This window comes from Columba livia, chromosome 1 (genome assembly GCF_036013475.1).
Source record: "Columba livia isolate bColLiv1 breed racing homer chromosome 1, bColLiv1.pat.W.v2, whole genome shotgun sequence".
In the NCBI taxonomy this organism is placed as follows: Eukaryota; Metazoa; Chordata; class Aves; order Columbiformes; family Columbidae; genus Columba; species Columba livia.
The window spans coordinates 10,080,949-10,099,174 of NC_088602.1; the positions used below are offsets into that span (position 1 = coordinate 10,080,949).

The 18,226-nt window shown below is 41.7% G+C and overlaps 1 protein-coding gene across 1 annotated transcript; it reads right to left on the reverse strand.

The window, feature by feature from the left end:
* Positions 1 to 326: 326 nt before the first annotated feature.
* Positions 327 to 17,871, reverse strand: CTSC (cathepsin C). The gene is made up of 7 exons (XM_065034762.1): positions 17,618 to 17,871; positions 16,390 to 16,535; positions 8,070 to 8,236; positions 7,491 to 7,646; positions 5,733 to 5,848; positions 2,197 to 2,328; positions 327 to 1,467 (listed from the first exon to the last, which is right to left on the reverse strand). The coding sequence occupies exons 1-7, from the start codon at positions 17,784 to 17,786 to the stop codon at positions 965 to 967; spliced, it is 1,389 nt and encodes a 462-aa protein (XP_064890834.1). The 5' UTR covers positions 17,787 to 17,871; the 3' UTR covers positions 327 to 964.
* Positions 17,872 to 18,226: the final 355 nt, after the last annotated feature.

Genomic DNA, 18,226 nt, shown 5'->3' on the forward strand with positions numbered 1-18,226 from the left:
GCAATCCCCCCTCAACTCTATTTTTCTACCTTGTATATTTGAAAGGAATATGACAACAGATTAACAGAGAGAATTTAAGCAGGATTACTGGGGAATTATTCAATTTACTCAATGAACTGTCCCATAACCACAGCAAGGACTACTAGACTCCTGGACAACCTTGCTTGATCCTGTCATGAGAATCTTGGCCTGAGCTAGATGATTCCTCCTTCTTCTCCTCTCTTATCCTCCTCCTCCACCAGTTTAGATCCTGCTAAAATGTAAAGTTCTTGACAGAAAGTTCAAAATTTAGGACAAAATACTGAAATAATGAACCAACTACTTCCACAAGTACAAACTCCTATAGGAGCATGGTAACTTTTATTGAACTCTGAGATGATCAACTGCAAAGCGCAGCAATAAAATCCAAAACTGGAACATTTAATAACAGCCTGAAATATAAAATTGATTTTTATTGTCCTAAGTGTTTGACATGCAGTTTTTTCAGGACAGTTAAAGCTTTAAAATTTCCTTTTAATCAGTGTGATTGCCTATTGCCTCCCCAAAAGACAGTAATGTTCTAAATTGCAGTGACTTCCTGATTTCTGAGAAGTAAGGCACTACAGTGTCCTTTCATAGTTACAGATTATCAAAGCAGATGCTTCCCTCTGAGATCTGAAGTTCATGATGGTCCACAATAAAAAATTAACTGGTGAGTGAAGTTATTCCAGTGATGAATAACTATCACCATGATTACCAAAACTGCCATTGCATTCTCAGTGATCTATTGTCAGACTTGAGAGGAAGCTTTCAGTGCACAGAGCAAACAGTCTTCAACCTCTCACCTAGGGAAACTGTTCTGTTCTGGAAAATTTCATTAAAGCTCCCCTGTACAAGCTGGGGAAAGAATTTACCTGCAGTTTCTAAAAACCAGTATGTTCTTATGGCTGGGGACAAGGCACCGGATGGATGAAGACCTCTGCATTTATAATTTTGCAATAGGAGTTGCAGACACCGCAATACTTTCAATTGCACATTCATCAGTGCCCCGGCGGATTCGGAAGTATCCATTTTCTCCCCACAAGATGCCCCAGCTGTTCTTCACAATCCAGAACTTCTCGCCACTTTGTGGGTCTGTACCATAGCCCACCAGCAAGACAGCATGATTGGTCAATTCAAAAGGATTGAAGTCATCCCGCAGCCCGGTGTGATGGTAGATCCCCTCTTTATAATGGATGAAATCATTATAAACCTCAAAGGCAACAGCCATTGGCCCATGCAGAACAAGCTCAAGTTTCATTAGGGCTTCATTGCAGCCTCCATAAAAACCACCAACATAGTGGTACTCAGAAGTGTAGTAGTGGTAACAGCTGCGCTTGAACAAGCATGGAGAATCTTGGGCTGTGTAAGGGAAGCAGTCTTCTTCCACCACACCAAAGTCTTGGACATACTTTCCAGCAATGAGGTATGGGAAGCCACCATCGCAACCTAAACAAAAAAAAACCCAACCATCTATTTATTCCTTTGGAGAGTTATCTGAGGTGGGAGACTTTCCCACTCAAATCTTTCGGAATACTTCTAGATACAGTGTTGAACACAAACTGCAGGGACCCAGACAACACTAATATTTCCAGTTAGCTACAGCAGGCTTTCTGAAACACACAAGACAAAAATCACATTGGTGGGAGCTATACTGGGAACACTAATGCATGAACCACCTTCTCATCCAATTTCTCCTGATACTTCCCATCAGGAAAAACAATTAGTTATGTGCAGTAAAAAGACCTGTCCTAATGTGGGTACCGTCCTAGTAGAAAGCTTTAATGGCTGTTTTTGCTCATCTCCCTCTCCCAGTTGCACATCCTCCCTCTGAATATGCTTTTAAGAGGATATTTAGCCCCACACTTTCTATATGCATTGCAATTTAGCTTTATTTTTGCCCTATCCCTTAGATATTCCCCATCTCCCAGCTGGATCTAACTAAAATCCAACAACATCTTGAGCATCAGGCCACCTACTACTGGTTCAATCTGAACTCTGCAGTAAGGTGGGTTGACAGCTCTGGAATATTTTCTCCAATCTTACAAAAAAAGAAGTACTATAAAGATGAAGCTAAATGGTAGGTCATCAGGAAGACATGGAAGTTTTTAACATACAGTTTCCTTCTGCCACATGATCATTAGTGAAAGTTATGTTTGTATACACCAGCATACTTACCCTGAGAATACTGGCTGCAAGACACAACCTGCTGGGGACTAAAGATTGGTTTCTGAGTGTTGTTTGTGAGGATACGTATTCTTGCTTCCAGCATGCCCATGGAGGAAAATGCGTAACAGCTGCCACACGAGCCTGAGTAGAGGAGAAAAAGTAACCATGAAAAGCAGTCAATATATACACACATGGTAAGTCACCTGCATGTACAACTACTGCTAAAGAACACCAAAAAGAGTCAAAACCTACCAGACAGTGATTAGAAATTAAACACTGATAGAACAAAAACTTTAAATATACATTTGATTTTTAAACATGCAATTCAAAAAACAGTTCTAACAACTTCTGAAGGAACGCTGAACTTAGTCAAGAAAAGAGACAATATATTGCTCTTCAGTGTTCTCCAGTAGTATCATTTAAGAGCTAGGCTATTCCTTCAGAATGAACCTACAGGGACCACATTACCAGAGCTGAGAAGGCCGATAACCCGCTGCCTCAGACTATAACCCTTTATGGAGTACATGTGCTAAGGGGCAATGAACTATTTTAAGTGAATGATGACAATACTGTTCCAGACTATTTCAACTCACCAACATATTAACACTGGAATTTCCAGTTAAAAGATATTCTACCTTTAAAACTACCACTAAAATATGTGACTTTGGAGAGTCTAGCAGTATAAATAACAGGTTTCATATAGTAGATTAATCCCAGCTCCCCTTACTTCTCAAGGGCATGTAATTGTATGTTGTTTTTTCAGAGGCACCCTCCTGTTTCCTGGCAGAAAGATAAGTCTCCTAACTTTTGCATCAAAATTTAGCACTGCTTCTAGTTTTAGGCCTCTTCACTCCCTTGGAGCTTCCTGTGACACATTAAAAACCTCTGGAAGTGGTTTTTAATGCATCACAGGGAAGGACAATTACTTGCATGAGGTCCTATTTTATCTACTGATTGTCACCCTGGTGCCCAATTTCTTTTTGTTTCCTGACAGTGGGTAAGCCAAATATTGCAGAGCTATGAAAATGAGGGAGGCTTGAGGAACAAAACAAAATACACCTACACAGTTCAGAACAAAGTATAAAAGCTATTACAAAACCAAGACTTTGTGAAATTGCACCTTCACTCAGACGTATCTCTGAAGAGAAGGGACAAAAATCAGCCTGAACATGAATGCTCTTTACCCAGCAGGGAAAACTGAAGCAGTGAAAGGTGCCTCCCACTCACTGTACAGTCACGGCATCCAAGACAGGCCACGCTGCAGAACACTTTGTTGCATTTTATGTGCAAAAACATTAAAAAATATAATTAACACAACCATTTCAGTCTGAAGCCTCCTGTGGTGGTTGCTAAACTTCTTTCCTGCTACCACAGTGGTATTTGTGAGGTCCATGGCATGACAATCACACTACATCAGCAGAGAGCCCACAGCTGCAAGAATAGTAGTTACTCTTCTGAAACTTTCCACAAATTCTCTTCCAGAGTCAAAGCTTCAGCCACATCAAATTCCACTCACTCTACTGCAAAGGCTGTTACATTAGGAGGAATAAGCAGGAGGCACAGCACACCTAGTGAAGAATCAGCTGACCAGGCTTTTCATCTACTTTGATTTGCAGAAAAAGCTTGCAGAAAGAAGTCAGTAAGAAATTGGAACCATGCTCTAAGGCAGTTAAGAGTCTGAAATCTGTAGGTTTCCCTCTTCTCCTCATTGTAAAGTTGATAACAAGCAATGACAGGTCTGTCTTCAAAGACAACACATCTCTTGGCTCAAAGACAAAGATGCTCTATAAACAACCTGAGAACTCAATCTTCACTTTCTCGACTACAGCAAATGCTGGCAGGGATGCTTACATGCTGTCAGTATTACAGTCCAAGACAAATACAATTGCATGAAGCCTGCCATTCCTCATGGCATTCTACAGAGAATGCACACTTCTACCTTAAGTCTTCTCCACTTCAGATAACTTATTTTTTTCTCCTTAGCTAAAGCGCAGTGACTCCAGAAGCATGTGAGATCTGGGAATCTACGATCTTGTAATTCATACAATTCACTCTACATGTGCCAGACACTTTGCATCTTACTGCTTGCAGACTTCTCATCCATGGACTTTCCTAATTAATCATCTAATAAGCTTAATGATATACAACTAAGACTTTCTAATACCATCATTTTAATGAAGCACTGATATGCAGTGCCTCAAAAATCATACCAGCTATCATCAATAAGACTTATTTTGTGTGTCAGCACTATTTTGCAAAAGGTCATCCTCTTATTTTTTTTGTTTGTTTTGTTGTTTTTTTTTTTTTTTCCTTTTCTTTTTTCCCTTTTTAAAGCCTGAAAGCTATTTAAAAGAGCATAATGCATGTTCCACAGATACTTAACATACTCAGCATGGATTCTCAGATTACAGGAAAAGTGTAGGCAGCTTTATTATTGGAAGCAACAGACTAGTTCTCATTTACAGAAACTCTGAGGCAGCACAATGGAGAAAGGGTAAGTTTGTGACCAAGTGTTCAACTGCTTGGACAGCAAAAGAGCCCTTGGGATGATGACAGTTCACACCAGGAAAAAGTACAGGACTTGAACCTACATAGGATTGTATGGTTCCCTGTTGCCATCTTTCAGTGACACCATGGGTCAGTTTGTGAACTGAGACTCCCACAAGACTTCCTATGCTACTTCTGCTACCTGGAATCCAGCTGGCAGAATTAGGCAGAAGAACTAAGCGATAAATGAGGGACCAGTGATTTAAGTCATCCCTTCTTGACCTTGTGAATGTTATGTTCCCTTCCCCTCAAAGTTGCAACCAGATAACTCTCAGCAGATGCAAGTCTGTTTGGAAATGATGGAGCAGGGAAGGGACATTTCAACTGAGTCCACTCCTAGCCTCCAGTATGTAAACATCCAGTTCAGGTATCTTCAGCCACAGTGCTATAAAAGCACTCCCTATAGAATAAATATATACCAGAATGGTATACTGTTAAGTCTATTTTGAGCTAAAGACACTACCACAGGGGTAACAAAAAAAAATATACATGTAAAAACTATTATCAGTGTCTACAAGTTTCACAGTGACTAACTCCTCCTCTTGCAAATAACTTTAGGAGTTACCTAAATGGCTATCAGGGTGATAAGATTTGGAGGCCGTATAAACATTTTCATGGTTTTATTCATTAAAGCTGCACGGTAATTTGCCATCAGCAGGAATTAGGGAAATAATTAAAGGTACATCAGTTCTGTCAGCATGCAGAAAACCATGACTGAGACTGTTTGGACAAAACGTGACAGCTGTCTTTATGCAGGGCACTGTGGTAACTGGCCTGAACTCCAGCAAGAGACACTGCTGTTTGAATAAGCCAGCACCACTACCTATTTTGTCAGTGTTGTCAACCAGGGCTCCACCCAGTTTCTGCAGGTTATTCATAGCAAAGGTACCATCTGTCAGCTGCAAGACACTAGACAAAAATCTTGTTGTCAACAGCAAATTACAAAGTGCATCAAAAGAGCTCTAGAGCAATTCAGAGTTTTGATTAATTCTTTTTACCTTGATTCCGAATAGGGCTGACATAATTGACACCATTCACATTTCTCCAGTCCCAGGAATCTGGTAATCCTGAAACTTTCTTTAGTAACTCGGCTGTTAGAGGTGCAGGCTTCGGTCTAAAGAGAAGAAAATATTTCTGAGTAACACACCACACTCCAGGCAAGAAAACAATCATGTAACTCTCAGTTGTCATCTTCTGGCTTCTACTAGTTGCTCACACTTCATACTAAGTAGTTTGAAACAGCCTCCATTTAAGCTGAGTGGGTGCCAATCTCAAGAGATGAGTTTCAGCAGGATGGAAGACATACTCAAATCCCTCCCTGAGTGACCTATATTACAAAGTATCCACAATCTGGTGAGGTCAAATACTTTTGAACCAATCCAAAGTGCTGAAGTAACTCTCAGTGACTGTAGTAATGCAGTTCTACAATTGCTATTTTATGTCTTTATCATCACAAGGTATGCAGGATATTTGACTGCAGAAGGCACCTTGCCTTGGCAGCACACACTGACAGCAACTACAGACTGTTTAATTGCAGACACAGCTCACAACAGACGTTTCAATAACTGCAGTACCACTTGCCCTGGAGACTTCCCTGGAGCAAGTTTTTACTGTGACTATTGAAATAGTATTGAATGTTACTTGTCCTCATCTACCACTTGCAGTCAAGTGATGATCATGTATAAGCAAGCCAGGTTTTGTGCATTCCGCTTTCACATAACCTGATACTTGTCTCGTAAGTCACACACCAAGTGCCATTCACAAACACCAGACACTGGAATCTGTTCTGAGAGCACAAGAAGGCCAAAAAGTGTCATGGCACTGTATGGTGCAATAGAGCTTCCCAAAAGGTTACTGCATTTAAGATCATATGATTGTACGATTCTGTCTATAGGATAAAACCATGATAATCTGCACAATACCCATACAAATCAGAATTTTGATTGCATTGCAGAATCTTCCTCTACAAACAATTTTTATGGTTTGGAAAAATATGTGGCATTCCTATCCACAGGAGTATCAGAGTAGAAAAAAAATACAAAGGTAAAACACTTGTTAAGAGGGAAACTTCAGACCAAAGAACTCTAGTCCTCAAATTAATGCAGAGGACCACATGTCCATCCCATTACCATTTCTCTGCCATGTGATCTGCAGGACCCTGAAGGCACTCTCAGGGCTATTACATGCTGCTTCATTCTGCTCCTGGTTGCAGACATGGCAAATTATCGAAGTAATCAGGGAATTTCCTTAGAAAATCTTTATTATTCATTTTTAAGATCATAGAGTTAACATAACACATAACAAATAACATTCTGTTATTAAGGGTCCTTTCCAACCAAAATGATTCTATGTGGTTCACTGTTGTTTTTAATTGCAATTATGAAATAGCAGAACCAGGAAGACAGTCATGAAAAAGCTCATGACTACGGCAAGCAGTTGATGGGTAGACAGGAGAGTGAGATGACAACTGAGTCTGTCCAACTACTTCTCTGCACATATGAATTCAGCAGTGAGTTACTGGGCAAGATTAACAGGTAGATGATCCTATTTGTCTCAACCGCTTGAGACAACAGATGGTCAGAATAATAATTCAAATGAAGAAATACATTGGCACACAATGAAAATGAGATGGAAGTCCTGGAAACTCGATTAAACATATGAACTACCAGCCAAAACACAGCTAGGAAGAGCCAGGACAAATCCAAGCAGATTCTTTGAATCAGTGGGGTTGACAGCAAAACAAAATACCTCAGTACCTTGGAACTCTGGAATAGAGACCCCCAGATCTTCTTGTTAGTTCTTCCAGGGCAAAGTTCTCATACTCCTTGTATATTGTTGCTTTCCAGGACTTCTGGTGAGCATTGATAGCATTTACAAAGTCAAAGTTGTGCACATAACGTCTGCTTGAAAGACTGTAAACAAAAGCAACCAAATGAAACAGTATGAAAAGGACAGGGATTGAAAAATAGAAGTGTTCTCTATACCGAATATGGGAGAAACTAACTCTGGAACAGTCTTCTGGTAGGTACTGACAAAGAAACATGCAATTGTTGGATCAAGGCAAGGTTACTGAGATTTGAGGCTGACTAACTAGAAGGATATCACCACCTTTAGACATGCCAGTTTTGTAACTGGCCTTTACCACAGACTGAGAGAGCATCTGTGTGATGCAACTGGCACATCATCCTGTCTTTGTGCATTCAGGCTTATTCCCAGTGTTATCACTGGTATTGACTTTGCCCTCAGTCAGAACTGGTCCATAGGATTTTAGATGAAATCTGAAGCACAGTTAACAAATGGTTTACTTCAGTAAAAGGTCACTGTTTGTTCCTTACCTTCCTCTGGGCTTCTGGAGAGGCAGCTCATTTTTGTGAACATCTGAGGGAGATGAAGAAATCTTGCGTCCACTGAAACAAGCCCAATTGTGGCCAAGTACATCATGTACCCATCCTGGTAGAGTCTCGTTACAGTAGCTGGTTACGTTCTGGCCTTCCTTTTTGTACTGTAATGTGAAGAAGTTACGCACATGTTGAGTTGATGCATTTGTAAGCATTGAAATACTCCCTACGCACCCAGCTTCTTCCTGCCTGTGTTTCAGAGGAAGCGGTCAAGCTTACATTCCAAGCCAATCATTTTCATGTTTGACTTCAGGATAAAGAAGCACCAAGAAAACATTCAGCAGATGAAAGAAACAGATCTTTATCAAATTGCTAGAGGAAGACAAATGCACTGTGACTTGCACTCTTAGCAAGAGAGCACACATTAGTATCAACTAAGAGGTGTTAATTGGGTTCAATAGTTACTTCCTAGGCAAAATGTAGAAGACCTCCTAATACCAATCCTTCTCTTCAAGGCCCTGTGGCTTCTTGCACCAGATACCTGACTAGCTAAACTAACCCTGGACTGCTGCAGAAGTTTGAAAAACAGACGCGTGGCAGCCTGAAAAGCAAACACAGGGAGGACAGCAATTTTCTCACCCAGTGACCCCTCTGGGAGAATGGCACTACAGCATTTCTCTTTCAGAAGTCCAAACTGAAAACGAGCCATCCTGCAATTGGTTTAAGTCAGAGCTGCAGTGGAAAAACATCAAGAAACTATTTCACCTGAACTATCAAAATGAGACAATAAGAAAAGAGCCATCAAGAACAATGCATTTGGAGTTGGTAGTGAGCAGAGTGTTACTAAAGATTCAAATCCCAAATCCTAATAATTCCTTATTCAGCCACACAAGTCTTTGTTTTACCACTGAAGAAGACTAATAAATTCATCTATATTTAGTAAAATGTGTCTTCATACTACAATTAGCACTAACACTTTGTCCAGCTGCATTAAGTTTCCTGGATGAGCAATTCTTTCACAGTAGAATGTCCCAGGCATTTTAAGGTTAAAGTCTGTTTTGTATTATGCTACACAGGAGCCTGAAAACCTCACACAACAAATGCTTTAACTCTACTCTTTTCATCACACAGAACATCTAAATGGAATACAAGTTTCCAACAATACTTTACTAAATCCTATACCATTTGAGTTGCACATGTACAATGGTACAAGGGTTTTTCACTGTGTTTCAACAGAAATGCTGGCTCGGCCTCTTCACTGGAGAATGTGGTGGCTTACAGTGATGCCAGCGCCTCAAGATGGAAAACAAAGTAAATAAACGGACTAGGACATTTGTGACTATGTCAGCGCTCTGGGGAGAATTTGATGGGGAATACAGAGTGAAATAATTAAGTCTATCAATCAGAGGGATAAAATTAAAGGTTAATTCTCTGACTGTTTTAGAACAATAGGCATTTGCTTTGTACCCAGTCAGGAAGTTGCAGAGGCATCACATCTACACCCTTGCTTGTCTAGCAAGGCAAGCATGTTTGCTGACCAGAGCAGCATGGGGGCACTAGAAGGCTGAGCTATTACCTTGTTCTATTTCTCCTATCTTACTGTGCAAGATTGTGCAGCATGGGGAATAACTACACTTGGCCAAATACCAAGGGTAAGGTCCAGAGATGACTTGAGAAATGCCCTCTTCACACGACAATTGCTAGAAGTCTAGACACCGCCAAAAGCAACAAGTTACTCACTTTATCTCAGTAAATTACTGAGAGAGTGCTTTATTTGGCTCTATATGACAGTGTAAATTAATACCTACTCTTGTTTTCCACCTAAAAGCTGCCACAGATTATAACAAGACAACGCACAATTATTCTTGATAAGTACAGGCCTTCAATCTGAATACTTGAATACTCAAGGAAGAGACCTGCTTCCTGTAGCAATCAGATGCAGATCCTCATCAGCATGGATTATTGAACCAAAAAAATGGAACAGACTTGGAACTTCTCTTCATGGAAAAAAAGCAATGAGCTATCTGACTTTGCCTAGTGCCAAAATTTAGCCAAGCAACACTAATATTAGCAAGCTTCATGCACCTAAATTTCAAGGCTTGCTGTTAGATACCTGAACCTAGGTAAACTTCTTGATACAGTGAACTTTTAGTAAAGTCTTTGTGTTAGTCATCATGACATAGTGTAATTGCACATACCATTACAGTCCTAGTAAAAAAAAGTAATTGCTTAAAGCTTTTTTTATTTCTTTAATCTCCCTAAGAGGAAAGCAAGGACAGAGACCTTATTGGACACAGCACACTTTAACAGGGATTCAGCAGTGCTACATCAACAGGCTGCCATCCCATCCTCTTTTACACCTCCTGTTCTCAACTGAAGCAATGTTCAGGTAATAAGCCAACTCTAGCTCCAGGAGGCAGAACTACCCTATACATTAAGCCTGCTGGAAAGACTTAACTTGTTTGTCATCAAATTTACAAGTATGCATTTTAACACGGAAAGCACATTCTTAATTAGAACAGAATTGCAGACTTGCAGATGCCCTACTGTACAAAAACAAAGATGGTATTATCAGAACAAACCACTTCATCTTGCTAGCCAGTATAAAATGCAAGCAAATATCAACTACAGATGCATTTTCCTTCATCTAGGGAACATTCTGCAATTTAGAGATTTATGCTTTCAGATTTACACTTCAGGGAGGTGGCAGTTGCACACTGCCAGTTAAGTAAGCCCAACTAAGATAGAAATTAACTTTCAATTGATTTGCAGGATTATCAAACAGCAATAGCAACTCTAACACTTCTATTTTAGCAACACAGAATAAAATGCATATATTTTTTTTTTACTTTTTGAAATTAAAACATTAACTACTGTCACTTGTCTAGGCTGGCTATTTCAGAAACAAAGTCCTTGGTTTTAACCAAATTTGGGGGTATTGGGGAACAGGGGAAAAGATGTGACAAAGATGTCACGAAGTCAGATGGAAAAGATTAGTAATATGAGTAGCAGAATATCCTGTAGTCCATTTCTTTAATTTTGCTGAAGTAGCACTAATGTTTTCATATGAAAAAATGCCAGACTTCCCTTTTCTTGCCAGAGGACATCTCAAAAGTCACAAGCAGTACCACTTAGCTTAACAGACAGAGAGAATCTTATGTCACTGCCTCTCTTCAAAGTAGTAGTCTTAACATTAATAAATACCACAAAGCCACCAAATAATTGAAACAAGTTAGCCTCAACTTTCTTTCCAGCCTCACTCTAGCTTTTTTATGTTATGCTGTCCCTATCTCTTTTGCCATCTCTTGAAGAAAAAAAAAATCTAAGGCCTTATATCTTGCATAGCCCTACAGAATCATTATATTATCCAGCAGAAGCACATGCTCAAGCTTCTGCCAAGAGTCAGGACACTAACTTCACACCCATGTTCATTATAGGGATGTTTCAGCAGCACACATTAAATAAGAAGCAAGAGCATTCCCATGAACAAACAAGTTCTTTCGTGCTACAAACAAATCCCAGGCAGAGTAACTATGACTTGTAAGAATGCAGTAGAATGCTGCATTTAACTTGACGAACCTCAAGGGACAAGTCTACATACAATGATAGTTAGAAATGAAGCAGAGCATCTTTACTCAAGCTATTAAAGCAAACTGAGGAAAAAAGACATTGATAAACTCACACAATCCACTCCTTTGGTCACTTCCTCACAGTCCCCCGGTAAAAGAACAAATAACTTGTAAATGTAGCCAGGCCCTACAAAAGTTTTAGTGGGTGTTTGTTTAGTAAGCCACAGGAACAAAAGGCTATTAAAAGCCTCACTGAAACATGCATCATCCAACAAGCTGTGTCTATATCCACACACTACAGTAGCTCTGATAAAGCCAACATTTAGACAAGCCCATAGCTTCATTCTTCAACTTTAAGCAAAAATACCCTGCAATTCAATTAGCACCAGTTGCGCTTCTATGCTTGAAACGCATGAAGTCAGGTATTGGTTGAAATTCTGCTGTTCACTTTGCCCAGCAACTCCATCCTCTCCATGCAACAACAGAATGAGGAAATTATTAAAGCATCATAGCAGGTAAATCAGGATGCTTTATCTGCCCTGTAACCATGATGGGATCTTAGTGACAAAATTTAACTTTAGTGCAACATGAAAAGAACTTGAAATTTATGAGCAGACCTTAAGCAACAAAGATTTTCCTGACAAGCCCAAATCCACAGCTATGGAAGAAGATGTGCAAGACTCTGTGTTATGGCTGTATGCCTGTAAGCAATTTTCAGAAAAGCAGAACTCTTCAGCATGGTATGAGATCAACTTCAGAGTTTTCTGCCTCATTATTACATTATAACAACCAAAATATAAAAATGAATATTTTGAAGTGGAGACTAACGATTTTGCTCTGCTGATACAACACAACAGCATGAAATCTTTCTTCTGGAAACCATCACCACAAACTGCTGCATGAACCAAAAAAAATATAATTCCAGAATAAAGCTGTTAAGTCCTGAAGAGTGTTCACATTGGAAGGTTACTTCAGAGTGAAATTAGGTAATATTACCAAGTAGTAAAAACAATAGCCAATTACTCCATATTCCATACCTTCTTGCTGTAAAGCAAGAGATTGTCAGCAAAGATAATTACTCCTTCCCACGAATTCCACAGGGACTTAATCTAATGACTTCCCACATTCTCAATAGCAATCAGGGCTAAGCAATATTCTAAGAGATTAATTTTGTTTTTCTTTCTGCATTTCCATGGAGAAGGGGCCTCAACCGTCAGCACTCTGGTTTACTCTATTTTACTCCAAGGGCTTCTAGGTTATGACCAACACCAAGCAAATGAAGTCTATGTTTATGTTACTTTCAGGTGCAAATGGTAGGAATACTTTAAACAATAGAGAATCCTTCAAAACAACCTCTGAAGCATGTAGCAAGCAGAGTATATTACTTGTGTCCTAGAAACTTCAGAGTAGAAAATTAATGAATAAGTTCTGAAAGAGCCCAGAACTGCATTTGATAGAAGAAATCACATTTTTAGTTTATACCAGGATTAGATATTTTGTATTTCTATTTCATATGTAATGCAATATTTACTGGATTAAAAGTAAACAGATATGCATATGTAAATATGTTACAAGGTCAAGCAGCTCGTAGGGAACCAATTCTTCCCCACTGACAATTGTGAAATAACAGTTTTGCAGACAGACAGTATTGCAAGTTGTTGCCTAACAAAGTCAACTAGTTGTCTGCAGCAAAAAATGCACCTAGTAAGTGCTGTGGTATTTCCTTATGCTTCTCAGCCATTATACTTGCATCCTGGTAATCTCTTGTTTTCCACAGCAAAACCATAAAGAGGGTGAGCAAATCAGGCTCTAATTCTCTGTATAACATTAAAGTAAGGAAGCCTTTAACCACATCTTGTTGATGAAATCCCTACTAGTGACCGAGCCAAACAACATGTTTTTCAAATCCAAAAAGCAACTGCAAGCCTAACAATTAATCCATTTGCCTACAAAGGGCTAAGACACATTCATGACCATGAAATTCAAGGTATTGTGCATTGCTATGACTCAGGTGTATATTCAACTTATTTTGTTTTGAGCAGGAAGTTGGATCAGTTGACCTCCAGAAGCTCCTTACAGCCAACATTATTCTATAACACAGTTTTTGCATATTGTTTAAGAGTACTCTAGCAAACCAACACATTTACATTTTCATAAGCACAGAGGAATACACAAGGTCAGTGCTTGTGAGTCAACTGCTCATCTTTCAGGGATGTATTTTACAAGGTGTTGATAGCAGCAGTAGAGCCTTCAGTGACTCTCAACTATCTTCAAGTTGGTGCCTAACAGCTCCATTTACATTCCAGAGCAGGCCACTCACTGCTTCTATGATTAAATTCCTCACATTCAAAAAAGAGCTTGATAATCAATACTTGTTTCAACTGCTCTACCATACTGGTTCATAAGGTAACTCTGCATTTCTGGGTAAAATATCAGCTTAAGAATTCCAAGTCCACTAGTTCAACTATATTTCTCCTCAGATGAACCCACCAAGGCCAGTAATAACTGCTGGATTATACCTGTTAGAGATGACACCTCAGGCCTGAGTTCATGGACAATACTACCACAATACAGTGCTCCCCTGTCCTCAGGGAAGCTGCAATTCCTGCCCCTTTGGAGGCAGGCACTCCCACTGAGGTGTTCCTGCCTGAGAAGTTTCACACTAACTCTGCCCAGCTAGAGCACACTTCAGCCTGTAGTTTTTGCTGCATCACCTGCTGAACCTGTGATGAGTGTCCATCATGACAATGTAGTGTCACTACTCTGTACAGATGTGAGAATATCAATCAGGTATTTCTCTCTCACACTTTGCTTCTACATTAGACAGTCTTATACTTGAGCAAAAGCATTCTTAAAGTTCACAGTTACATGAGTTCACTAGTTTTGGCAGACAGTTAATTTTATTTGTAGTAACTCATATAGTGCCATGTTTTGGATTTGTGATGAAATCAGCATTTGTAACACAGGGGCATTTTATTCACAGAATCACAGAATGGTTGGGGTTGGAAGGGACTCTGGAGATCATCTAGTCCAACCCACTTGCTTAAGCAGGGTCACCTAGAGCAGATCACACAGGAATGTGTCCAGGCAGGTTTTGAATGTCTCCAGAGAAGGAACAGTGCTTACAAAGCATCAAGACCTCATCTGCTTCTCACACTGCCCCACGAGTGAGCAGGCTGGGACTGCATAAGAAGTTGGGAGGTGACACAGCTGGGCCAGCTGACCCCAACTGACCAAAGGGATATTCTATAACATGACTTCAGGCTCAGCTACAAAAGCTGAGGAAAGGAGAAAAGAAGGACATTCAGAGTCATAGTGCCTGCCTTCCTAAATAACAGTTACACAGGATGAAGCCCAGATTTCCTGGAGATGGCTGAACACCTGTCAGCCAATGGGAAGTGGTGAATGAATTCCTTGTATTGCTTTGCTTGTGTGCACATTTTTTACCTTACCTATTAAACTGTCATTACCTCAACCCATGAGTTTTTGCACTTTTACCCTTCTGATTCTCTCCCCCATCCCACCAGGGTGGAATGAGCAAGAGGCCATGTAACGCCTAGCTGACTACAGGGGTTAACTCACAAAGAGCATGCAAACAACTCCACCATTAGTCTTGTGAAACAACATACAGTCCTTTCCCTTAAGTGAGCTCCAGTCAACAGGAAAGAAGCAGCAGTTAAATCAGAGCCCCGTATGTCATTTCTGTTCAGTAAGGATCACAGTTCTCCTGGAAGAATGCATCACTCTTCTTAACATCTGAAAACACTGACTTAAAAATAGTTGCTGTGAAATAAACCATCTATAACAGCTCCCAGAAAGACAATTTAAAGCAAAAGTCATTTCTTCACCCTACTTACTGCTAGCCAAGGTTCAGAGATTTGATGCTTGGACAAGGCCTGGGTGTTTACTATTGACTCATGTGAAGCCAGACACAAGCTCTTGCTTTCTGAAACAACCAAGACACTTGTTCAATGTTCCTGCTGATGACTGCACTCATCACCTGAACATTCTTGCTGCACAAAACATCTGTCTCCCAGGTAGCAAAGTAGCAGAAATTAATCCAAGTCACCCTCCAGATTCACAATACCACTCATCAGGACAGCAGCAGAACATTCCTTAGCAAGTGCGTCTTCTGTCTGCCCCCTGCCTATAAGACTGTTTTCAGATTGATCTGAACAAATTAACACAAACTGGAGATAACAGTATTATTCCAAAAGAACAACTATAGGTAGCAGGAAAGTTCCTTAGATTTTAAAGCAGTATTCTGGAATAAAATGTAACGACCCTAGAAATCCTCCGCCAAGGAGAGCAGATGGCCTTTCTAAAGCTTTCATGCATTTGAAAATATCTTTAAGGAAAGATAAAAACAATTTGCTATTTCACTTGGGTCCAAGGTGTCAGAAAGAAAAATAAAAAAAATATATTTTCCAGGTCAGTGGGAGAGTTAGCTTAGTGAAGCTTTAAGCATGTCCAGAAGGAAAAGCAGCAGCATCAGTAACAGCTTTTCCAGATAATGCTCAGCGTGGAATACAAACATCTCTTCCCTCCCTCTGCTCAGTACTCAACCACTGATAACTGTTTCCTCATGTTAAAAAACATCCTGCATCAAATACTGCAGGCAAACCTTAGAGCTAAAGATAACCAAGTGTTCCCATGGCCCTCCTCTGGCACATACGGATTAAAAAGAAACCGAGGTACTGGTCATTTCAACCACAGCCAGTGATGTAGAACACACCAACTTCACTCACCTTAAAAAACGCAAACCACTTGTAGTCATTTATCACGAGTTCAAAGCCTTGATTGTAAATCAAAGTGAAGAAACCATAGTTGCCTAGACTGTCCTGAACCACATCTAACTTCTGAAAATTCACAAGCACCTTTCTTTCCACAGGCCCTGCAAGAAATACAAACATTATTGCATGATTATTGCGTGGAAGAGATCAAAATAAAAATTAGTATAAAGCATATTGTAATATTTATTTTATTCTAAATGACACTAAAATATACTTGTTGAATACAGACTGCAAAAAGGCATCCAGCAAGCACACTTCAGGAACTTCACCTATCTGTCAGTGGGTCTACATGCTCATTTTTTCCACTGCTAGACAGTACTTGCACATTTAATTAGCAACAGCACTGAACAGCTGTTACTGGGAAACATCAACTTATTTAAACATAAGTTACTATGCAGGTACACAGGAGCCAGAAGCTGTGTCACTGCATCTGCAACACATCTGGGACCAGGTATCAGTCACCCCACAGCCCTTCACACCACTGCTCTGACACCCTCCACCGCCAGCCTCATCGGATCAAAAAGCAGATGATTTGGAAAGATGCAAAGTATCAACTATTTTTTAAGTAATATTGACACACAATGATCAAGTAGTAACTTCCCACTACTATTATCCCCCCCGAGGGAAGCAGTATTTCTATTCCTCCTGATGCTATCAGGCCCCAGGCCTGGCAGCAAGCTCCCAAAGCTGGTGGCCTCCCAGGAGCTGTCCTGCTGTCACACAGAAGCACAACCACACTCTGCTGCTGGGAACAGCCGCTTTCAGACAGGCTGAGATGCGAGGAAAGGCAACTGCGAGGAAGGAAGAAGTGAACCGGCATGAGCCAGTGGTGCTCATAAAGAGGCCTAGTTGAGTCCAAAGACAAGCAAAAACCCCTGAACTGAAAGAGTAACAGGGCTGCCTGCAGTGATCACCCAGAGCTGGACTAAACCGAGTGTTTCGCGTTGTTTAATTCCAATTAACCCTTTTCTGCCCCAAGCCCAGCAGCACGGGTCGGACCCGCAGGTGCGGGGGCCGCTACGGCCCAGACAAGCACCGCTTCCCCGCCGCCCGCTTCGGCTTCAGGGCCTCAGAGCATGGAGCAGTCCCTGCCCCCGCCACACTCCTCCCTCACGGGAACCACCCCAGCGAGGCCGGGCCGACCCCGGGGAAGAGGAACGGGGCAGGGCCGCCGCGGTCTCACCCTCCTGGGAGCAGTTGCCGTGGCGGCCGCCGCTCGTTCGCCAAACGCGGAGCTCCCAGGCGCCCAGCAGGTCGGCGAAGGAGCAGTTGGCCGGTGTGTCGGCCCGCACCGCCGCGGGCAGCACCGCCAGCAGCACCAGCCCCGCGGCCCACAGCGCCCGCCCAGCCATGGCCGCCGTTCCCGCCGCCGGCCGCTGCCGCCGCTGAAATGGGCTCGGGCACCGCGGCCACCCCGCCCCGCCGCCTCCCCGCCCCCGGGCCCGGGCCCGCCCCGGGACGGCCGCGCAGCGCCGGGAGGGGCCGGGCCTCCGCACCTGTCCCGCTGAGGGTCCGAGCGGGGCCGGGGTAGTGGCGTGAGGGTCGGGATGTGACTGTGTGTGTGTGCGGTTGGACGTGCTCTCCGCTGTGTACGGCGGTGTCCCCTGCGGGCAGTGACAAGGAGGTGGGTCCTCGCCCAGCTCGCAGGGTTGTTCTCTTCCCCAGAGGGTGTCCTTCCTGAAGGGTGTCCTGCTGAGGGCATCTGCCTGCCCAAAGAAGGACTGGGCAGACAATCACAGGGTAATTTTGGCTGGAAGAGACCCTGAAGATCGAGTCCAACCATAACCTAACT